Below are 24,447 nucleotides of genomic sequence, written 5' to 3'. Positions count from 1 at the left end.
TCTTGATTAGTGACTAAGCTACCCAATTAAAAAAGTGTATTATGCCACTTATTATTTGGTCTATTTTAACTCATTTTTTTTTTACTATGTGAGTTTAAGAATAGATAAAGTATTAGATTACATGGTGCTTAATGAATGTTAAATTTGAAATATGATTGTCGTGCTATATTTATACAATTATAAATTATATAATTCAATTCTTTTGTCAAATTCACAGATGAAAGGAGTCATAATCTTGAATCAAGTAAAGGGTTCTTGTACGTGCAACAATGATATCAATAAAACTTTTTGATATTAGTAATTATTAAATATCTCTATTACAAATAGCTATTTTTTTTTTTGCAGCTTTACACCATGAAATGAATTATGATTTACTAGCCACCCTAAGGAAGACCTATGTTGATCGAATTTCTATACAACTTCTACAAGTTACAACTTTCACCTGACAACAGCTTCTTGATATGTATGCGACTGTAAAACTAAGAAGGATTCAATTTCTTAAAGACAAAGCAGGAACTTCTAGATGTGAAGTATCCACAACTATAGTCGACGTTGCTCATATTCAAATGTAAACTACATGTTGTCCAAATATAAAGAGGCAATGAAAATATCAAATTGAATATTTGGTATGACAATCATATTTATATAGCTATATTTGTTGTTTAAATAATATCAAATCCTGTTATATTCAATAATCAATTAAGGCAGAGCATGTATTTCCTTATCGTACATATATTTTAATATTATTTATATCATTTTAAAACGTTTGTACTTATTACTATGGGATACACGTGCAACGCACATGTCTAGGGACTAGTGTAAAAATAAATCTGAACGAAAACACTGTTCAAAATTCGAAAAATATTCCAGCATAATATAATGGAGTTCCAGTACTATATACTGGACTTCCAATATAATATACTGGTCCAGCATAATATGTTGGAAGTTCATATACAGGTGCATCAATCTTCGGTATATTACGCTGGAACTTTTCGTGTTGCACAAAATAGTGGCTATTTTTAATGACTTTGCAAACATTGGTTATTTTTCAATTACTAATCCGAAAACTAGCTAGCCCGTGCTATTTTAAAAGGTGCATTTTTTCTACGGACCTTGCTTGAATACATGATGTCTTGTGCATGGGGTTGCCCCTTCTAGAGCGATATAGTGTCCAGTTGCGTGCCCTCAAGTGCACCTGGAGAACCTGAGAGGATCAAATGCACCTAGTATTTTCCTGTGTTTCGTTTGTATGTTAAGTAACCTTCTGTAAGTACCTTTTTTGAAGGGAGAACCTCTCTGAAAAATTATTTCCAAAGAGAATTGCAGTAAGATAAAGTAAAGGATGAAAAAGGGTCACTTTCTGCTTTCGTTTGTTTGAAAGGAAAAGAAAAGCTTAAATAAGCAAATGTTTTCCCACAATTTTCCGACTAATCAAACTTTGAAAAGAGCAGCCCGGTGTACTAAGTTCTCGCTACATGCGGGATCCGGAGAATGACCGGATCACAAGGGTACATAGTAGTATAGTACAGAGTTACCCTGCATTTTTGCAAGAGAATTTTTTCACGTTCGAAGCGTAACCTCCTGATCACATGGTAGTAACTTTACAAGTTGCGACTTGCGCCAATGCCTCCCTTCAATCAAACTCCGAAAAGATGCAAAAAATAAAATAAAATAAAAAAAAGGTATAGGAGAATTTCTTGCACATTTTTCTTCTACCCAGGAAACCAAATGATACCGTAGTTTCTTTCCTTAACATCAGAATATTGATATTCTAAAATTGCAATAATCCCAAAACTTTCCTTCCCTACATTCTAGTGATAACAACTTGAACTGTAGGACAAGGATCATGTACCATAATTTTCCAGTGTGATTTGCGTGAAGCGTGTAATTTTCCTAAATATTGTAATTACCAAATTGGGTAAGCTAAAATAAATTATTTGAATTGGCAATTGAAAATTTCTCAATAACTTGCAACTTGCAAGCAATTAGAGCCACATAGAAGAATGATTTATTCAAGTTTAACAAAAATACAATATGAGAGAATTACAGAAAGAATTAGCCAATGACACTTGTATCATGGCTTGATTAGTTTTTTCTTGCAGTGAAAAAGGAAGTAAACTATCTCCAAAAGGAGGTTCTTAATCTACAATAATGGATAAGAAAAACAGCCCAGAGTAGGACCTAAACAATAAACTCTTCTCTTTGGCAACAAACAATCAATCTTGAAAACGAAGAAATGCTAATAAGTTGAAGGTACACCATGGTAAGGATCACCAAATGCTGCAACATTTCCTGGCCTTGAGAATACAATCTACAAAAGTGGAGCAACCTTGAGTAGTTTTACTTCACAACTTTGTTAAGCAATTTCAAGATTTCTGGTAAAGGAGGAGAATAAATATCATGTTTACTGGTTAGAGTAAGCTCTTAGCTAACTTTTCTTTGTTGGGATGTGTAGTTAGAGTCCGTATCCTTATTATTATTTCATACTCACTTGATTTTAGGTCGAGAATCTATCGGAAACAGCCTTTCTACTATCAAGGTGGGGGTAAGTTCTGCATACAGACTACCCTTCCCTAACCCTACTTGTGGGATTACGTTGGGCTTATTGTTGTTGTTGTTGTAGTCACTTGATCTTATATTCTTATACAGAATAGTAGCATGGCCGCATGGGAACTATCTACTAAAGTGAAGATCAAGGTCCATTTGATTAGAACTAATATGTTTTAGACCACTTCGCGGTGTTTGAGCCTCGTAAATTAACATCAAATAGGGAAAAATAACTCATATCCATATGTGAAGGAAGTGATTTTCCATTACAGCTCCCTCTACCCTAGCTCTATTGATACTTGGTCCGACAAACACATATACATTATGCACTCTTTGCCCTTTTATTCAAAGAATTCTCACCATACCTGATAATCTCCTAGTGTGCACGTTTTGAATCCAGCAGCACAGTAGTCAAAGTAATACTCCCATGTCCTGATGAACTTGTCGTCGAATCCCAAAGCATGAATTTGGCTAGTTACACAGTTATTGATGCTCAAGTATCAGAGTCTAGAAATGATCTCTTACTTTTGAACAAGCTACAAATGATACATGAAAGAAATAGGTTGAACACAATATATAACTGATCTTGGTTTACTTACCTTTGTTTTTGCAGGAAGTTCTTCCGCCAGCATCTCAGTGTCTGATAGTAATGAATTCCTATATCTTCTAGGTGCTCTACACTGCATTACAACATTTTTCAAATGATTAAAAACAAGATGATTTTTAATAAGAGACAGCATGTCATGTGCAAAATGACAATGAATCGTTGTTACCATAGTCTGGATGCAGCAGCCATAGCTGATGTTACTCGACTTAGTGAAGGCAAGCATCCACCTGGGAATATATATTCTTTTATGAAGTCCGAGCTCTGCCTGTATTCGTCATACCTCTCGTCTGGTATTGAAATGAACTAAGGAAAGCAAACACTTGTCAAAAAGCAGCATAAAAAAATCAAAGGGAAAAGGTGAATATAGTGGAATGTGTTGAGAGTCATTTTAATTGATTACCTGCAAAACAAGAAGGCCATCTTCTGCCAATGCAGATTCACTGCAAGTAAAGAATTCCTCCATAAACTCATGACCAACAGCTTCTAACATCTCACTGAAAATGATCATTAGTACTGTTATCACACTGCATGGTAATGAGGGATAGGAAATGAACTAATTGTTGTAGGCAAACATTTACCATGATATAATCCTGTCATATCTCGACATATTTGGCAATTGGCGATAGTCACATAGGAGAAATATTATGTGATCCTGTGAATACATTTCTTTGAACTTAGTTAGTAAAAAAGGGTAGCCCGGTGTACAAAACATCTCGCGTTCACGCAGGGTCTGGGGAAGGGTCGCACCCCAAGGGGGTGTGATGTAGGCAGCCTACCCTAATGCAAGCATCAATGGCTGATTCCACGGCTTGAACCCGTGACCTATAGGTCTCACGGAGACAACTTAACCGTTGCTCCAAGGCTCCCGTTCTCATTGAACTTAGTTAGTATTTATTAAAATTTTCCGAAATTGGCTTCAAGTGTTTAGTAGATATAAAGCATGTTCTTGTATGATGTAGCATCTCTAACCTGACTTTAGACCTTGCTTGTTTTCGATCTTTTAATAGTTTAGAATAACACAAAAGAACTGTGCATCTTGAGTTTCCACAATTGTTTTAAGTTATGTACCTGAAGGCCTGCTTGCTGAACTCTTTTCTGTGCATACTTCAGTTGCTGTTCAGAGAGAGTGATACCGGTATATTTACATCCTGTTCGCTTAACAACTTCCACGGCCAAACTTCCCCAACCACATCCTATCTCTAGAATGTGGTGTTCCTTGCTAACTTTTGCCTAAAAAGATTAGAATCAGAATCAGGTTAGGCTTGAAAATTATGTCGAAATAAGGGATTATTTACTTTGTTGATGACTTACCTTTTCAATGAGAAGAGAAATTTTCCTCTCCTGTGCAACTTTCAAGTCTTCCTCTTCACTCTAGAACAAGTATAAAAGAAAAATACATCACCATAAGAATGAGATTAAGGAGCAAAAAATGTAGTTTGCATAAGATATAGGCGACGTTGCAAATATTTGAAATTTGAGGTCTTACCTTGAAAATTGCACATGAGTATGTCATTGTCTGATCTAGGAATAGCGAGAAGAGTTCATTACTCTGGAAAAAATGAAATAAATATACTTATCAATTTACACTTGAAGCCACAGGCCTATTTATGATGAGAAAGTTACAAGAAAACAGCAGGCAAAAACCCATATGCATTGAGAATTTCAATTTCATTAGTGATCTTGATTACCAGGTCATAGTGACGAGAGATGTTCCGACGAGCTCGAGTCAGGGTGTTTTGATTTGAAACGTGTCGAATGAAATATTTTGCAGATGACACTGCAGCTGTAAAAAGCAATGGTGTCCACCAGCCTCTGGAGAACGAAGTAGCGAAAAACTTTTAAGGTATGAACAACAACAACAACATACCCAGTGTTATCCACGCCGTGGGGCTTTAAGGTATGAACATAAGTAGCAATTTCTTGATTTCAGTTTCTATAAACTACTTACCTTTTCTTACTAGATCTTGTGACTGATGCTTTCAAATCTCTGTTGTTAACAAAAATCTGTAAAAGAATTCAGGATGCCAAGTACCAACAAATAGCTATTTACATAGAAATAGAGTCATTTCCTCACCATGAAAAGATTAAGAAGACCTTCATTCTTATCGACAAAAGAGAAATCCCCTTGAATAAAAGCATCAGCAAGGCCTAAATCACCTTGAGTTGCAACCTGTAAGAGATTAGTTTATGTCAACGAATTTATCCATATTGTAGAATTCTTTGAAATTTTCTTTTTTATTGGCTTGATGAATTATACGAGAGGAAAAAAAAGAACTCCAATTACCTTCCAGTAAAACTGTGGACTATGAACTCTAAGAGAAACTTTAAGAGAGCTTTTATTCTCTGTTCCTTCGAAGGTGAACATCGTCCCCCCATCTTCTAATAAGCTGAGCACAGAAAATACAGTCTAAAAACAATGTATGCATGATTCGTTTATGTTTTTAAGTACATCTGAGAATAGAAAGTAGCAGGAAATTTTAAGCACACGAGATTCGTTCAATAAAATAGTTTTGGCATCTTAACAAGTTATAAGATGAGGAAGTAGATGGATAGATAACATCTTAGACAACCATTTTGGGATTAGAACAATACAAGCTGAAACTATTGTAACTTACATTATGCATCCTGTGGTGATGAAACTCTTGAGGAACCTAGTAACGAGGAGGCGTGCTCCTGTTTCTGGCCAGGTAGGTACCATGTGTTTGGGGTTTTTCAGGACACTATAGTTTCTCTTAAGCAGACCCTGTGCAGCAATCACACCTGCCTGAGGAGGAGCAAAAGCAGATAATTAGCGACACATTGTGTTGTGCTATGGATTTCCTTTCTCCTTTTGCTGAAAAGTTAATGTGTATTACTATTTTCTGTTCTCTTAGGAACATGTCTCATGCTTCAAGTTAAAATCTATTAAGCTTGTCAGCAGAAATGGTTCTACCTTTAGTCCATCCTCATGGAAGCCATAGCCTGAAAGTATTTGCAATAAATATAACATCAAAACCAGTGAAAGCCAAAGCGGCTATACACTTTGTGCACTATAGGAGGTTACAAGGAACATCCATTTTGAAGCAACTCCGTACTCTGTATAGAAAAAGATACATACCTTGATATGCTCCACAAAACCATATTCCTCTCTTTCCTTGGATTTGATCTAGCTCGGATGAAGCTATTGATGCAGCAACTGAGGGTACGGGGTGGCCTGTGGTCCACTTAAGCAACGTATGCTCTGGTGTGTGAGGAGGATTAAGAGTTACACAATAAGGTCTCTCTGTCTCACCAAGGTTCTGTAGGTATATACATTTCAAAGATAAGAGGACAGTTAACAAGAGAAAAGACTTTTCCGCTGAAGAATGTTAAAATGGTTCTGATGCATCGCACACCTGGAGTATATTGAGCCAATATGTTACGCATACTTTATTGTTCATGGTTCCAAGAAAATTCCATGCACTCCATGCTGCTGGGTTGCGAGGCAGGAAAGTTTTGTCACAATGAAGGTAAATATCACTGTCGTAGAGGAATAGAAATGAGTGTGCATTTTGACATCATAAAATCTTTGTAACACTATGGCTCAAAATACCAACTCACTTCTTTCAAACAAAGCAGCAATACAAGAAGTTCAGAGAATTTATCAAGAAGATACATTCTCTTCCACATTATATTCTGCCCTTCACACTGTGTTCATGAGTAGATTTCATTCACTAATTTCAGAGGCAGAACTACTAACTTTATTAATCTGCTGTCTACAGAAGCATTTTCAGATTAGCATCAGAAGTTTAGTCAGCTGAGTTGATAGTTGACTACAACCAACCAGCTTAAGACACACATTTTAACTGAAATTCATTGCTTGCATCAGAGTAGGCTGCCTACATCACACCTTCATGGGGTGCGATCCTTTTCTGGACCCTGCGTGAACGCGGGATGCTTTGTGCACCGGGCTGCCCTTTTTAGTTGATAGTTAACTACAACCGACCACGTTAAGACATGCATTTTTAACTGAAATTCACTAAAGCACAAAATAGTTTCCCCCAGTAAGATATACTACTAGCTATAATGGACATATATTTACGACCGTTTCTGAGAGGAAGATTAAACTAATCATCATATCAGTCTAAGGATGAACTTTTCGGATAAGAAAGTAACTGAGATGAGAAATTTAAGTTCAAATTGTTTAAGAAAGAGGCGTCCAAAGTACCTATAAACATATTGGAAAGCACCAAGTATTCTTGTTTCATCGCATGTTGCCTCTTTCCCTAACATTCTCAGAGTATCTGGTGCATGTGCAGCCATTACGCATCCATCATATACGTCTTCGGAACCATCAGTGCAAGCTACAGTACAACCTGCAAACGCTCTTTCTTTTACAGTTAGAATCATGAGTAGTTCCTAACTGTGAGATTAAAAATAGACATGAGAAATAGAGGCATTTAAAATGCTAGAACCAAACCGGACCTTCTTCATTCGTTGATATAGAATTTACTTCACAACCAGTCCTTAATTGGCAGCCTCTCTTCTCCAGCTCCTCCTTAACCTGCTTTGTACACCCATCGTATTACTCAGACGGATGATAGAAGCTTAGCAATTCACTCAAGAAAGCAAGAAAATGGTACTTGCTAGTACTTTGTGGTACATAGAGAATAAAATACCACCTTGTTTACATATGTACGTGATCGCCATCTAACTGTGAGCCATTGAGGGCGACCAAAGAGCTGTAAAGAATGAACAAAAGCACTCAAACAACAAAATGATATATAGAAGCATTCAAATTCAGTATCTTATATAAACCAAATTCAGCAATTGGCTATAAGCCATACAGAAAATATGCTCATTAAACAGTATGTATGTGAACTCTACCTGTAAAAGATGGTGGTTGCGACAGAATGAAAGAATGGAATAAGCAGAAAAGCCCATAACTCCTTCCGAGGGGCAGGACCAAATTGATGCACATATTGGAATCTGTCAAAACATATGTGTGAATTGCTAATAGCAAGATCAATCTTTTGAACGAACAAAAATGGCCTATGCATGTAATGAAATCAAGAACTGTGACGGAACAGAAGTCTCACCAGATAAGCTTTCTGAAATAACTCTGAATAGCCATGTGACTGAATAAAATGTCCTAACGTTTCGTTCCGATCAATATCAGGATTGTTATCAAGTTCCTCAAGGTAACTGCAATGGAATGGGAAACATAAACTACATTAAAGACAGCTCCTTTTTGACACAAAACACAAAACAGAATGGTTTAGTCATTTTCCACCAAATGCATGATCTTCAAATAAACAAAGTGATGATGTCCATCTCATTGAAGAAGTATTAGGCATGTGCCTAATAAGAGTTTTCTTTGGTTTGGTAGCCAACCTTGTTGACTTGGTTTGGTTGGTAGCCAACCTTGTTGAATTAGTTTGGTTTGGTAGCCAACCTTGTTGAATTTCTTTGGTTTGGTAGCCAACTTTGTTGAATTGTGAAAAGTGTGTGTAAATTGTCAAATATTGTAGGCTTTAGAGGGTGAAGCTTTGGCTATAAAAGGAGAGCTTCAACTCTCATTTCTACACACCAACAAAGAGAGAAAGAAAGAGTAAGGTTTCACAGACAAGGTATAAGAAAATAGTCTGTGAGGAAAATAGAGAGAGAGCGATATTGTAGTGAGGTGGGAATATCAAAAGAGGGTTATTTCTTTTGAGTGTTGTAGTGGTCTTTGGAGTATTTACCTCCGACCTACAAAGTTGTAAAATTCCTTACTATAGTGATATCAGTTGCTCCTCTCGGGGTCGTGGTTTTTTCCCTTATTCAGAAGGGTTTTCCACGTAAAAATTTTGGTGTCATTGTTACTCTTTTATTCTTGTTAATTACCGTATCTCGGTGCTACATTATTATTCCGCTTTATTACCGTGAATATTATTTTGGTAAGGGGTTTATTCCCAACAACTGGTATCAGAGCACAGGTTCTGCTCGTTCACTGAAATACTATTCACTGTCGGTAGTACTATACTTGGTGAAAAATAAAAATGTCCGGAGTAAAGTACGAGGTAGCAAAATTCAACGGAGATAACGGTTTCTCAACATGGCAAAGAAGGATGAGAGATCTGCTCATCCAACAAGGATTACACAAGGTTCTAGATGTTGATTCCAAAAAGCCTGATACCATGAAAGCTGAGGATTGGGCTGACTTGGATGAAAGAGCTGCTAGTGCAATTAGGTTGCACTTATCAGATGATGTGGTAAATAACATCATTGATGAAGACACTGCACGAGGAATTTGGACAAGGTTGGAAAACCTATACATGTCCAAAACGCTGACAAATAAATTGTACCTGAAGAAGCAGTTATACGCCCTACACATGAGTGAAGGTACGAATTTTTTGTCACATTTAAATGTGTTTAACGGACTAATCACACAGCTTGCCAACCTCGGAGTGAAAATCGAGGAAGAAGATAAAGCCATCTTGCTATTGAACTCGTTGCCATCTTCGTACGATAATTTGGCAACAACTATCCTGCATGGTAAGACTACTATTGAGTTGAAAGATGTCACATCGGCTCTTCTACTTAATGAGAAGATGAGAAAGAAGCCTGAAAATCAAGGACAGGCTCTCATCACAGAAGGTAGAGGCAGGAGTTATCAAAGGAGTTCGAACAACTATGGTAGATCCGGAGCTCGTGGGAAGTCAAAGAACCGATCCAAATCAAGAGTCAGAAATTGCTACAACTGTAATCAACCAGGTCACTTCAAAAGAGATTGCCCAAATCCAAGGAAGGGCAAAGGTGAAACCAGTGGCCAGAAGAATGACGACAACACAGCCGCCATGGTGCAAAATAATGATAATGTTGTCCTCTTTATAAATGAGGAAGAGGAATGCATGCACCTGTCAGGTTCAGAGTCGGAATGGGTGGTTGACACAGCGGCATCTCACCATGCCACACCGGTAAGAGATCTTTTTTGCAGATATGTAGCAGGTGATTTCGGCACAGTGAAAATGGGTCTCACCATGCCACACCGATTGCAGGGATTGGTGACATTTGTATCAAGACAAATGTCGGATGCACATTGGTTCTAAAGGATGTGCGGCATGTACCTGATTTACGGATGAACTTGATCTCGGGAATTGCTTTAGACCGAGATGGATACGAGAGCTATTTTGCAAATCAAAAGTGGAGACTCACTAAGGGATCATTGGTGATTGCAAAGGGAGTTGCTCGTGGCACGTTGTACAGGACAAATGCAGAAATATGCCAAGGTGAATTGAACGCGGCACAAGATGAGATTTCTGTAGATTTGTGGCACAAAAGAATGGGTCATATGAGCGAGAAGGGATTGCAGATTCTTGCCAAGAAATCACTCATTTCTTATGCCAAAGGTACAACGGTAAAACCTTGTGACTACTGTTTATTTGGTAAGCAGCATAGAGTCTCATTTCAGACATCGTCTGAAAGAAAATTGAATATACTTGATTTAGTATATTCTGATGTTTGCGGCCCAATGGAAATTGAATCAATGGGCGGTAACAAATATTTTGTTACTTTTATTGATGATGCTTCACGAAAATTATGGGTTTATATTTTGAAAACCAAAGATCAGGTGTTTCAAGTTTTCCAGAAGTTTCATGCTCTAGTAGAAAGGGAGACGGGTCGAAAGCTAAAGCGTCTCCGAAGTGACAATGGAGGTGAGTACACTTCAAGGGAATTTGAAGAGTATTGTTCAAGTCATGGGATCAGACATGAAAAGACAGTTCCTGGAACCCCACAGCACAATGGCGTAGCCGAGAGGATGAACCGCACCATTGTGGAGAAGGTGAGAAGCATGCTCAGAATGGCTAAACTGCCTAAGTCATTCTGGGGTGAAGCAGTTCAGACAGCCTGTTACCTGATCAATAGGAGTCCATCAGTTCCGTTGGCGTTTGAAATCCCAGAGAGAGTTTGGACCAACAAGGAGGTGTCCTACTCGCATCTGAAGGTGTTCGGTTGTAGAGCTTTTGCACATGTACCAAAAGAGCAGAGAACAAAGCTGGATGATAAATCTGTTCCCTGCATATTTATCGGATATGGAGATGAAGAGTTCGGGTACAGACTGTGGGATCCTGTAAAGAAGAAGGTCATCAGAAGCAGAGATGTAGTCTTCCGAGAAAGTGAAGTTGGAACTGCTGCTGATATGTTAGAAAAGGCGAAAAATGGTATAATTCCTAACTTTGTTACTATTCCTTCTACTTCTAACAATCCCACAAGTGCAGAAAGTACAACCGACGAGGTTGCCGAGCAGGGGGAGCAACCTGGTGAGGTTATTGAGCAGGGGGAGCAACTTGATGAAGGTGTCGAGGAAGTGGAGCACCCCACTCAGGGAGAAGAACAACCTCAACCTCTGAGGAGATCAGAGAGGCCAAGGGTAGAGTCACGCAGGTACCCTTCCACAGAGTATGTCCTCATCAGTGATGAGGGGGAGCCAGAAAGTCTTAAGGAGGTGTTGTCCCATCCAGAAAAGAACCAGTGGATGAAAGCTATGCAAGAAGAGATGGAATCTCTCCAGAAAAATGACACATACAAGCTGGTTGAACTTCCAAAGGGTAAAAGACCACTCAAATGCAAATGGGTCTTTAAACTCAAGAAAGATGGAGATGGCAAGCTGGTCAGATACAAAGCTCGATTGGTGGTTAAAGGCTTCGAACAGAAGAAAGGTATTGATTTTGACGAAATTTTCTCCCCCGTTGTTAAAATGACTTCTATTCGAACAATTTTGAGCTTAGCAGCTAGCCTAGATCTTGAAGTGGAGCAGTTGGATGTGAAAACTGCATTTTTTCATGGAGATTTGGAAGAGGAGATTTATATGGAGCAACCAGAAGGATTTGAAGTAGCTGGAAAGAAACACATGGTGTGCAAATTGAATAAGAGTCTTTATGGATTGAAGCAGGCACCAAGGCAGTGGTACATGAAGTTTGATTCATTCATGAAAAGTCAAACATACCTAAAGACCTATTCTGATCCATGTGTATACTTCAAAAGATTTTCTGAGAATAACTTTATTATATTGTTGTTGTATGTGGATGACATGTTAATTGTAGGAAAAGATAAGGGGTTGATAGCAAAGTTGAAAGGAGATCTGTCCAAGTCATTTGATATGAAGGACTTGGGCCCAACACAACAAATTCTAGGGATGAAGATAGTTCGAGAGAGAACAAGTAGAAAGTTGTGGCTATCTCAGGAGAAGTACATTGAACGTGTACTAGAACGCTTCAACATGAAGAATGCTAAGCCAGTCAGCACACCTCTTGCTGGTCATCTAAAGTTGAGTAAGAAGATGTGTCCTACAACAGTGGAGGAGAAAGGGAACATGGCTAAAGTTCCTTATGCTTCAGCAGTCGGAAGCTTGATGTATGCAATGGTATGTACTAGACCAGATATTGCTCACGCAGTTGGTGTTGTCAGCAGGTTTCTTGAAAATCCTGGAAAGGAACATTGGGAAGCAGTCAAGTGGATACTCAGGTACCTGAGAGGTACCACGGGAGATTGTTTGTGCTTTGGAGGATCTGATCCAATCTTGAAGGGCTATACAGATGCTGATATGGCAGGTGACATTGACAACAGAAAATCTACTACTGGATATTTGTTTACATTTTCAGGGGAGCTATATCATGGCAGTCTAAGTTGCAAAAGTGCGTTGCACTTTCAACAACTGAAGCAGAGTACATTGCTGCTACAGAAACTGGCAAGGAGATGATATGGCTCAAGCGATTCCTTCAAGAGCTTGGATTGCATCAGAAGGAGTATGTCGTCTATTGTGACAGTCAAAGTGCAATAGACCTTAGCAAGAACTCTATGTACCATGCAAGGACCAAACACATTGATGTGAGATATCATTGGATTCGAGAAATGGTAGATGATGAATCTCTAAAAGTCTTGAAGATTTCTACAAGTGAGAATCCCGCAGATATGCTGACCAAGGTGGTACCAAAGAACAAGTTCGAGCTATGCAAAGAACTTGTCGGCATGCACTCAAACTAGAAGACAGTGCTACCTCCTCTAGATGAATGAGACTGGAGGGGGAGATTGATGATGTCCATCTCATTGAAGAAGTATTAGGCATGTGCCTAATAAGAGTTTTCTTTGGTTTGGTAGCCAACCTTGTTGACTTGGTTTGGTTGGTAGCCAACCTTGTTGAATTAGTTTGGTTTGGTAGCCAACCTTGTTGAATTTCTTTGGTTTGGTAGCCAACTTTGTTGAATTGTGAAAAGTGTGTGTAAATTGTCAAATATTGTAGGCTTTAGAGGGTGAAGCTTTGGCTATAAAAGGAGAGCTTCAACTCTCATTTCTACACACCAACAAAGAGAGAAAGAAAGAGTAAGGTTTCACAGACAAGGTATAAGAAAATAGTCTGTGAGGAAAATAGAGAGAGAGCGATATTGTAGTGAGGTGGGAATATCAAAAGAGGGTTATTTCTTTTGAGTGTTGTAGTGGTCTTTGGAGTATTTACCTCCGACCTACAAAGTTGTAAAATTCCTTACTATAGTGATATCAGTTGCTCCTCTCGGGGTCGTGGTTTTTTCCCTTATTCAGAAGGGTTTTCCACGTAAAAATTTTGGTGTCATTGTTACTCTTTTATTCTTGTTAATTACCGTATCTCGGTGCTACATTATTATTCCGCTTTATTACCGTGAATATTATTTTGGTAAGGGGTTTATTCCCAACACAAAGAACTCAATATGAAAAGGACTTGACTACTGATAAAAAGTCACATATTTAAAGCCAAAGGATTTATTGGTACCTTATGACATCCTGCTTGAACTTGATGATTTCTCTAATCATTTGCCAAAAGTAAGGATTCAAGACATTCTTTTTCTGTGCAAACAAACCAGAGAGTCCAGTTCGGCTACCCCATTCACAACCATAGCCTTTGTCCAAGCTCACTGAAAATGACATATCGGAGATCTCCATATCGACTCCAAGATTCTCAAAAAATTCCATCATGTTCGGATAAGTTACCTGTCAAATAAACCATTTCAAAATACATTAGTACTCAAACTAAATGGAGTTAAAACAACTCTAGCTATGAACAGTTCCAGCTGAAGAGCAGAAACATTGGGATAATGATTTACTCAAGAATCTTAGAAAAAATCAAGACAAAAATTCAAAACAATTTGGAACTTGTTGAGAAATGGATATTACGCCCAGCTCAACCCCAAAAGTTACCTCATGAGGTGAGGATCACCCAAGACCAGAGAAAAATGACCCATCCCTCAACCAACGTGGGACACTTAATACCCCTCTCGTACACCCAGGCCTTCCAATTGGAGCGTGGATAACATAACATAGGAATTGAAAAACAAAATAACAGGGTTAGGCCTAGCTTTGGTACCATGTTAAGAAATGGACAACTTAACCCCAATAGCTAGTTCATAAGGATTGCCGAAGGCGAAGTGAGGAGACAAACAATCCATATCTTAACCAATATGGGACAGAACTCAACAAGTTTGGCTTCTAAAAATCCTAACAATGTCATTATGAATGGAGTTGCCATAGAAATATGATGGAAGATGAAGTAAGAGCTACTTATTACTAGCTACTTTATGAACATGAAATCAGTTAAAAAATGAGCATTCTGCCTAACTCAACTCCAAGAGGTTGTTCATGAGGTAAGGACAGACCAAAACAATATAAAGAGATCATAACTCGTATCCTTTACCAATGTTGGATTCTAACACCATGTCACGTTCAAGGCTGGAGCAGGGATACCTTAACATGGAGGCTTAACATAGGGTAAATCAATATTAGGAATGAGTCTATCTCTAGCTCTGATACTATATTAAGAAAATGGACTTTAAATCAAACTCAACCCCCAAAATTTGCTCATGAGATGAAAACGTCCAAAACCACGTTCAACCAATGTGGGATTTTGATAAAATTCAAATTGAATCTAATGTTACATTTTTAGATTTCTTTTTATGGACATTAATATGCATCAGAACCCACAAAAATGATATAAAAGGAAAGCTTGAAATGGTGATAGAATTGTGAAAAAAGTTATCAATTAGCAAAGCCATGGCTGCTAGGATTGTGACGTAGTTGTTGTTATTGTAACCATATTGTACTCTTAGTTTTGCTATTTCTTGTTAAAGAAACGAAACTTTAGGCAACCTCAAAAGCTACGTGATAATTGTCCAAGCCATTTAAGGAGACCAAAGTCCCCCACTCCGTTCTGATGTGGGAAACCCAAATAAATAAACCTCGGATCAAATTCAACACCAAAAGTTAACTCATGAAGTGTGGATTGCCCAAACTATATCAGGAGACCAAGTCGCCCATCCCGTTCTGATGTGGAGACTCAACATTTCTTGTTGCTTCTTGATATATATATATTGCATGTTTAACATCTCATCCTAATGGTGTCTGATCTGGGAGAAATCCTAAATTTGGGGAACTGATATTTGTACTCTGCACTGGACATTTATGTGCTGTTGCCTGTTGGCTATGCATAGGCAATTTGTCACGTTCGAGACCTTCACTATGGTAGTTTTACCATTATTCTGCTATTTCTTTTCCCTATTCCTCTCAATATTCATTTTCAATTTCTATTACCTCCCAATAGTTCGACAAATTCAGAAAAAAATGTCTAGCTACAAAGTGGTTGCTAATAAAAAATGTACGTAATAATAGTTCTGTCATTAGTTTTGAACTAAACGAACTACTATGGTGCTAATCTGGTGGAGTATCTAGATTACCTAATAATCAAACGTGGAAGCTTTTAGCCTTTTACATCTCACACATGCACAGAGGCTCCAAAACCTTATATTTGTCTAAAGAAATCGATAAAAAAACATACAAATTATTATTCCTAATTTAAAATCTAATAGCTTAAAAAGAGTGAAATCCTGAACCATACACTTTGAATCCTGGTTCTGCCTCTTAATCGTGCAGTACTTCTGCCTTAAATTGTTTGACAATTTTTTTTCGTTCGATCTAACTTGTAAATAGTTTCTATAAGGAATTACCTTGCATTTTTGCGAAAAATTTTATTTTGTGTCTCATACAATTGACACTAGTTGTATGAGACATCTTTTTTGTCTCACAGTTTTGTGGACCCAGATTTTTGTGGATCCAGAAGTATAAGATTGTGGTCGACAAATTTGTGAGACAAAAAAGAGCCTCACACAACTAATGTCAGTTGTATGAAGCACACAATAAAACTTATCCATTTTTGTCTTTACTAAGATGCTCTTTGAGGAGTTGACATGACTTGTATGAATCCCACTAGAAAGGTAATTTTGATGTTTCACACACATTAAAGAGGAGTTAGACATACAGATTTTTTACTTTTTTCGAAATTTCTTTTATATAAAAAGGTATTTGTTCATGAAAATTTATAAGTTTTTGAAGATTTTTCAAAAAATGAATGTTTCAAAAATCAAAAAGTGGTACTACCTTTTCAAGTTATCCGGACAAAAGTATTTTTCTCACTCATAAAACTTTAACTTTTATCCAAGTAAATACATGTCCAAATACAACTTCAACTTTCAAATACTATTTATTAACTCAACTTCAAAAATTCTGTTTCAATTTTTTTAAAAATATTATCTATGCTAAATGTCTATTAAGCTTATCTATCGAAACTTCAATTTTATATTTTTTTTTAAAAAGTTTTCTGTCCAAGTCAAATGATAATAAATAAATTGAGGAGTACTAAATAATGTGACAAACAAGAACAGCCATACGGTCCGACAAGTATCTAGTGGCATTTTGTTTTATTATTACCATTACACTACTCATTGGGCCTACGTTTACTTTCCAACCACATAACGATAAAATATTTTGAAGTGTCTTCTCCTGTTCCTTTCAGTATGCTAAAATATTTTGAAGTATAAAAATATAATTTTCAATTCTAATAAAGATAAAGTTGTTCTAGAAAGTATGGAAGAGATTTCGTTATCATTCATTTCAGATTGACTTGGTTAACGATCGTAATTGGAATATTTTATCGTTTTTTTTAATTTAATTGTTTAGGTAAACACATCCAAAAATTCTCTTTTATTCTCAAAGACAACAATGAGGTAACTTGTAGGTGTCAAAATGCTCTTTTCTAGATATTACTACTAGTATTAGGCACATAGCTGCGGTCAGGGGCAGGTGGATAAAATGGGGTTCAATCGAACTCCCATCGTCGAAAATTATACTCTACATCTGAGGTTAATATTTTTTTATGTACATATATTAAATATTGAATTTTTCCCTTAATTTTTTTGTGTTTTATTTTATTTTATTTTTGATCCCCATAGTAAACTAAAAAAAGAGTCGAACTGCATGTCTATTTCGAAAAACAAGATAAGCCCCCCACCCCACTCACCCCCCCCACCTCCACCCCCCCCACCCCCACACATGAAGTTCATGAACGACGCACAAGAGAACGCGTGGTAAGTTTTGAACCAACTAAAAATAAACATCCTTAAACCTATTTTGAAGAACTAAATTTAATAATTTCATGATTTAATCTGTAATTGTTTAACATCATAACTCTCTTCTTCACCAAATGCTAGTGAACATATCTGGAGCTTCCAAAGGCTTATAAAGATGTTGGACTAATAATTATTTTGTTGGATTAAGGTTCGCGGTCTCTCGGTTTCTTTTACATCATTTTATTTTGCTATATAAATGACAATTACACGTATTTACATATTGTACATTGTAGATTTTTTTACAAAATTAACCATTAGATAAATAGAGTAATTTAAATAGGATTAAATCATCAAAATTATACGTGACAAGTGACTGGGGTTACCACCACATTATAAAGCTTACTGTTGGGAAAATAAGCAGCTTCCTTAAATAGCAGAATCCTCCCTTTGCACTTTATATCCTTGTGAACAATTATGACAAATGTAGATCGTTCGAGATTTTATTAAACAAAAGGAGCTAAATATCTCATGTAATTATTTTCTCTATTTGTCATATAGAGCTAAAGATTATAGACCATGCTTATCTGGTCTCCTACGTATATAAATAGAAAGCAAAGGTCAACCTGGTGCACAAGATATCCTATATCATGTAGGGTCCGGAAAAAGATCGTACTTCGATAGGAGTTTGATATAGACAACCTACAACCCTACACTAATGCAAGTATTATTGACTGCTTCTACGGTTCAAACTCGTAACTTATAAATCATGCAGAGATCACTTTACAATTGCTCTAAGGCTCCCTTTCTACGTACATAAATAAAAAAAATCTAGAGACCTCACTTTTTACATATGTTGAACAAGAACCATATATATCCATATGTTATATTTGTACTTGGGAAATGTACGTACCCGATTGAAGACCATAAACCCAAGGTCAAGATCAACGTCATTGACAGTAACAGTCTTAGCATGGCCGCCGAGATAATCTTCCTTCTCATAAACCACAACTTCAACACCAGCTTTTGCCAATTCATATGCAGAAACCAATCCACTTATTCCTGCCCCAACTACTGCTACTTTCATGTTTGTTCTGCAAAAATAGTTAAAGATGAAATATAGAACTGTAAAATGTAGATTAATGCATAGCCATATTATTAGTAAGACAGTAAACTGATAACATACCTTAATGATGATAAGGAATTAAAGGAATGGTATTGTAGAAAATAAAATATTTAGCAGACTCAACCAATATTGTCACAGTACTGAACTCTCCCTAACCTCTATTCACTGCTGCTAAGCAAAAACAAAGGCAAAGGCTAGTGAGGATTGGTTGGCTCACGACTAAGAGACACTAAACTTAAAACCAAGTGGAAACAAGGCAAGAGAGTGGGCGCTATTCTGTCTTACTAGTTAGCCTTGTGATATAGTGTTAAGATAAGGTCATGGGTCTTCTCTTTACAGACCCCACCCAAAAATATATTTTTTCTGACAAAAATAAACACCGGTGTCCTGTCCTTGGATTTAGTACTAAGCTGAGGCATATTTAAAATTTTAAACTTTGTGAATTCGAATTGTGAAATTTTATTGTATCCTATTTGAAGTATAAATTTCACCCGTGGTCATTCAACTATGAGTTTGTAAAATAACAATAACTACTTTTTTATTTTTATAATATAAAAATTATTTAACTTTGAGTGTGTAACACAAAAGCTATTTTTTTATTTTTTGTCACATAAAAGTCTCCAACTTTGGCCAAGTTATTATTATTATTTTTTTGGCCAAGTTAATTAAAAGGTAAATATCAGAAAATACAACATGACACTCCAAAATAAGTTAGTTACATTTGGGATAATTTCAAAAACCTCCTCCCCAAATTTTACTAATCTCAGTTGTGATTTACGATATTATGTTTACTTTTCTTATTTTGATTACTTTGTAATAATTTTGCTAACTCATTATTATATTATTAATGTAAATGATATGATTTGATTATTTTGCCCTTGTTAATTTATACTTATTTGTTTAGTGAATTTTATAATTACCTTTTTGAATTAGCAGAACAGTCATTGTTAAAGCATCAAGCAATTCAACGACAAATGCAAAATGTAGGAGCTTGATATGTTCCCATATCTTCGAGTTGTTACATAGAAATCAAAATACGAAGATAAACGTAATTTCATAAATCATATTGAAGACTAGTGTTACAAAGTGTCATACCATATCATATTTTTCTATAAAACTAATTTATTACATTCATTTATTTTATTAAGTCAACTAGCTATTTTGGAATGTCATGTCATATTTCCGATATAAAATATAAATTTTAGGTTATATTTACTTTCTAGCGAACTAGGATAAAGTTGGATGACTTCTACGTGACAAAAAAAATAGAAAAATAACTTTATGTTATAAAGTCAAAGTCAAATGATTTTTATGTCACAAAAAAAAAATAAAAAAATTACTTTCGTATTACAAACTCAAAGTTGAATGACAATCGGTGAAACTTAATTTCTACTTGATTTACTCGATTTGAAATCTAGTATTTGCACTTATATAACGATTTTTGAATTTTCTTAGCTATTTGTTTCTCACTGTTTGGATTTTGAAAGACAAACAAGTTTTACTTTGGTCGTTATTTTTTAATATACCTTTTAAATATTTTGAATTATTAATTATTGTGATTTAAAGTACTTTATACATAATTTCCAAATATGCAAATTTTATGTTAAGAAATTAAATGATTCTATGTCTCATCATGGTCAAAAAAAAAATTTTACTCTCTAAATTCGAACAGTGCCACATAAATTAGGACAAAAAAAGTAGTTAACTTAAGATTAGAAGATGTTTGATGTCGGAAAATATGTTAAAAGTACATGTACCTTGATTCATTTGTTTATAAAGACTAAGATAGAAACACGTGTTTTTTCCATATCCAAGGATACTATGTTAAGCATGAAAAAAAATTAATATCACATTAGAGCAATTAAACGTAAGACAAAATAGTATAATTTAATTAATTTATAATTCTTACATTATAATTTAATAGTTTAAAAATATCTTCTCGTCATCATGATCGCAATAACCGTGAGTTGCGTGCGTCTCTTAACAACAACAACAACAACAACGACGACTTAGTGAAATTTTACTAATAGGGTTTGAGGAAGATAATGTGTATGCAGATCTTACCCCTACATCAAGGGGTAAAGAAACTGTTTTTGATAAACTCTCGACTTTGTGCATCTCTTAGTTAATAAATAATTAGGTCAAAATTATAGGAAGACCCATTCAATTATGTCAACTGTCGTCATGCATAAAAGCGATTTGTGTTTTTATAGGAGTGATTAAATCATTCGTCAACTCTTATTAATCTTTATTCCCAACCCCAAAATATGTGTTTCGAGGAATATAACGATTTATCGGAGAAATTGTTACGATAAAGTCAGTTCGTATGTGAGTAACCAATTAATTAACCAAAGGAATTCCTTTTCAGTCAACAATGTCACATAGAGTTTGTGGGGTTCATTTTTGAGAGAATGACATCGTAGATCACTTATTTGAGATTATTTATCAAATGAAATAAGTGAAGATTTTCTTGTTACTGCTACGGTTTTGTAAATATTTTTTAAATATTGCCTAGTTATATTTTTTTTTTCGTTGCAAGAATAATTTAGTTCCAGCAAGGATTGTGAAAAAAATAATCTTAATTTGTCCAACTTGACAGAATATTAGAGGAAGATGAAACAAAAAAGAGAGGAGAAGAATAAACACAAACAATTTTGAACCACATCTTTTGTATGTCTTTTTGCAAGGGACTTTAAGTGCAACGTGGCTTAATAAAAACCTATCACCACAATTGGTGAGTTAGAGTTCCAAGTACCAAGTCTTGAACAAAAGAAAAGGTTCAACTTTGTCTGCCTTAATTTATGATTTATCTAGCAAGTTCCAATAGGCAGCAAAGTCAATAACGACGACTCAGAAAGTCCCACTAGTAAAATTTGGGAATGGTAGTGTAATAAAAAGAATTAATCAATATTTGAATCATAATATATAAAGAACGAGTTTGAAATATTTCAGTGACTTCATAGTTATTAATAATCACTCTATTAACTATTTGAAGAAAAAAGTTTCTTGTTCAAATTTTAGAGCGTATCACATTTTGCTATATATGCAATTCTTTATGATATAAGACTGTAATTAAACTTACTTTAGAAAGGAATAAGTGTTAGTGCTACTATTACTCGATGGAAAGCTACCAAGAATTATTATATAGGAGATAAATTGCTCAACATTAAATCTAAACATTAATTAAATTCTTCATGCTTTTGGCGTGCGGATAGATTCTTTTTATATATGTCAAGGTGTAACATCTTTTTGCTTATCGATGACAAATTTGAAACCAAGTTCATTGCAATTCAATATTAGGTGAAAGTGTTTGACCATCTCAAATAAAAATTAAAACTGTTAGAGAAATTTATTTTTATTTATTTAATTATATTCTAAACGAGTCAAAGAAAATAAATCAGTGACTTCTTCGTTCTATGTCGTTTTAACTTTATCAATTGTACTTAAAGGGACTAGTACTCTCTACTCCATTACGAAAATTATGCATACGTTATGCAATATACACAGACTTGAATTACATCCCAATATAAAAGATTTCAATAATATTTGTCATTAGACGTCTGAAAATAATGTTGAATGTATAGACAAAAAATGGAGAGACTAGAATGAGGAGGCAGGGTGAAGTGGGACCTTTAGTGGTGAATAGTGACAAGTGATAATTTACGAGGGATAATAGAAGTTGTGAAGTTGAAGTGAAAAGACCTAACGGAGGAAGAAAATAAATGGAAGAAAGAAAGAAAGAAAAGAAACATGGTGGGTGCACCTGTGTTTTTCTGGGTAAAAAAAATAAGAAATAGCTAGATTTTTAACCGGTAATTGAAAAATAGTCACAATATCAAAATTAATCGAAATTTAGCCACTTTTTCATGCAAAGATATAATGTGAACAAAAACACCCTTAAAAATTTCGAAAAAAATACCAGCATAATATGCTGGAGTTCGAATTTTTTACATATGAGATTCAGTATAATATGTTGAAATTTAATAATGTACTGGAGTTCCAACATAATATGTGGGAATTCAAACGAAGGAGCTCCATAATCTAGTATATTATGCTGGAATTTTCCGTGCTAGAGTTGCAACATAATATGCTGGAAGTTTATATGCAGAAGCTCCATAATCCAGCATATTATGCTGGAATTTTCCATTACATTACATATCACTTATTATTTTTAATGGCCCTCCGAGTGAACTTTATTTTTAATTTATACATTACATATCACTCATTAGATGAGCATAGCTATGGAGTTATTGGTGTTTAAGAAGGGTGTTATAATGGTGGTAAACGTACCTCAAGAAAATGCCGTAAGAAAGGAAATGAAGTGACAGAGTAGAAGAAACTCCTTTAATGTCTTTGCGCCAAATGCATTGCTTTGCCCAGAACTTCGTTTTGCTCTCTGAAAATAAACGGAATATCAGGATCTCCTAATCAGTTGACTATTTATAACCTGCACAAGATACTTCCGTTTGGATATGTTAGGGTTAAAACGGTCCAAAGATATGATGTGATAATGTCCGCTTTTGGACTAAGGCCGTACATTATTTTCAAAAAACCTCACATCACTAAGAGTATTCAACTTCTTATAAGGTGAAAATAACATGGGCTAGCTAGCCAGTTTTTGGACAGGTAAAAATAATCAGCATTTGCAAAGTTATTGAAAAATAACCGCTATTTTATCTCAAACACGAAAAGTTCTAACATAATATGCTGGATTATGGAGCTCATGCATATAAAATTCCAACATATTATATTGGAACTCCGACACATTAAGCTGGAATCTCATATATAAAAAATTCGAATTCCATCATACTATGCTGGAATTTTTTCGGATTTTTAAGGTTATTTTTGTTTAGATTTTATCTTTACATTAAAAAGTGGCTAAATTTCAACTACTTTTGAAACTGTGGCTATTTTTCAGTTATCAGTTGTAAATCGGGCTATATTTTATTTTCCCCCATTATAAGTAACTTATTTTTCTTTTTTACTTTTTATGTGGGACTTTGTTCACACACACCTAATAATCTCTCCATTGAAATAAGTTCCACATAACTCATCACCATCTATGGGCTAATTTGGAGATTAATAGTGTGCAACCCATATGATCCGAGTATTTATGGTCACCGAAGTCTAGCGGAGAGGCCATGTATGTGTCTTTTAAGTTACAGGTAAAAGTAGTAAACTGGCCTATAAAAAGGCAAGGCACTAAGCCGGCCTTACGCCATCACTCCGTCATCTCCATACTCATACCATTAAATCATTGGCTCTAATATCAGTTGTTGGGTTAAAACGGCCTAAAAGTACTCTTAATATGGTGCAATATTGTCCGCTTTGGGCTAAGCCCGTACGATTTATTTCAGTATTCAATTTTTTATAAGTATCTTATTTTTCTTTTCTACTTTCCATTTGGAACTTTGCTCACACATGTTTAACCAGAAAATAGGAATTTTGGTCAAAGCTTACTTTTTAGAAGAACTCGGGTTACTGATAATCAAATATAAACAAATAAGAAAAATTGACTTAAATGATAGTTGAATAAGTAAAAGAAAGCAAAGTAAATCAATGTATTCCGATAATATTTTGTGTCCTTACAACAAATGTTATTTCTCTCCTTTTATAGCTATTTCTAAGTAATACGTTTCTTTCTTCTCATAACAGAGCCATTATGAGAATTTAATGGCATTAATGTAATGTTATAATTGGTAATCGTAACTGTTTCGTGAGGATTCTATAACGTTTTCCATCATTGATGCTCATTAATCACGGATAATACGTATCTGTATTTTTTACTACCTAGGTTCACTCCT

The 24,447-nt window shown here is 35.5% G+C and overlaps 1 protein-coding gene across 2 annotated transcripts; it reads right to left on the bottom strand.

The window, feature by feature from the left end:
• Positions 1–1,956: 1,956 nt before the first annotated feature.
• LOC107760898 (uncharacterized) lies at positions 1,957–23,063 on the bottom strand. 2 transcript variants are annotated; one of them, XM_016579018.2, is made up of 25 exons: positions 22,934–23,063; positions 18,431–18,611; positions 13,899–14,116; positions 8,212–8,317; positions 8,000–8,101; positions 7,795–7,854; positions 7,598–7,676; positions 7,341–7,488; positions 6,529–6,652; positions 6,252–6,432; positions 6,087–6,115; positions 5,770–5,918; positions 5,439–5,541; positions 5,229–5,324; positions 5,103–5,158; positions 4,843–4,966; positions 4,641–4,703; positions 4,466–4,525; positions 4,223–4,384; positions 3,733–3,806; positions 3,555–3,648; positions 3,321–3,457; positions 3,147–3,227; positions 2,913–3,018; positions 1,957–2,311 (listed from the first exon to the last, which is right to left on the bottom strand). In XM_016579018.2, the coding sequence occupies exons 2-25, from the start codon at positions 18,602–18,604 to the stop codon at positions 2,240–2,242; spliced, it is 2,598 nt and encodes an 865-aa protein (XP_016434504.1). In that variant the 5' UTR covers positions 18,605–18,611; positions 22,934–23,063; the 3' UTR covers positions 1,957–2,239. The 2 variants fall into 2 exon arrangements, with proteins under 2 accessions (XP_016434504.1, XP_016434503.1); XM_016579017.2 differs by lacking the exon at positions 22,934–23,063 and adding an exon at positions 18,704–19,009.
• Positions 23,064–24,447: the final 1,384 nt, after the last annotated feature.

The sequence above is a fragment of the Nicotiana tabacum genome, chromosome 7 (assembly GCF_000715075.1).
Source record: "Nicotiana tabacum cultivar K326 chromosome 7, ASM71507v2, whole genome shotgun sequence".
Classification (NCBI taxonomy): Eukaryota; Viridiplantae; Streptophyta; class Magnoliopsida; order Solanales; family Solanaceae; genus Nicotiana; species Nicotiana tabacum.
The sequence above is the reverse complement of the archived record's forward strand: the minus strand, read 5'-3'. Positions and strand labels throughout refer to the sequence as shown.

What these genes read in the sequence shown, in the direction of transcription:
- LOC107760898 (XM_016579018.2), bottom strand. Translation starts at nt 18,604, where the DNA reads ATGAAAGTAGCAGTAGTTGGGGCAGGAATAAGTGGATTGGTTTCTGCA. An exon ending in ATGGCCTTCTTGTTTTGCAG is followed by an intron (nt 3,458 to 3,554) that starts GTAATCAATTAA and finishes TGCTTTCCTTAG; the next exon opens with TTCATTTCAATACCAGACGA. An exon ending in AACTTCCTGCAAAAACAAAG is followed by an intron (nt 3,019 to 3,146) that starts GTAAGTAAACCA and finishes CTGTGTAACTAG; the next exon opens with CCAAATTCATGCTTTGGGAT.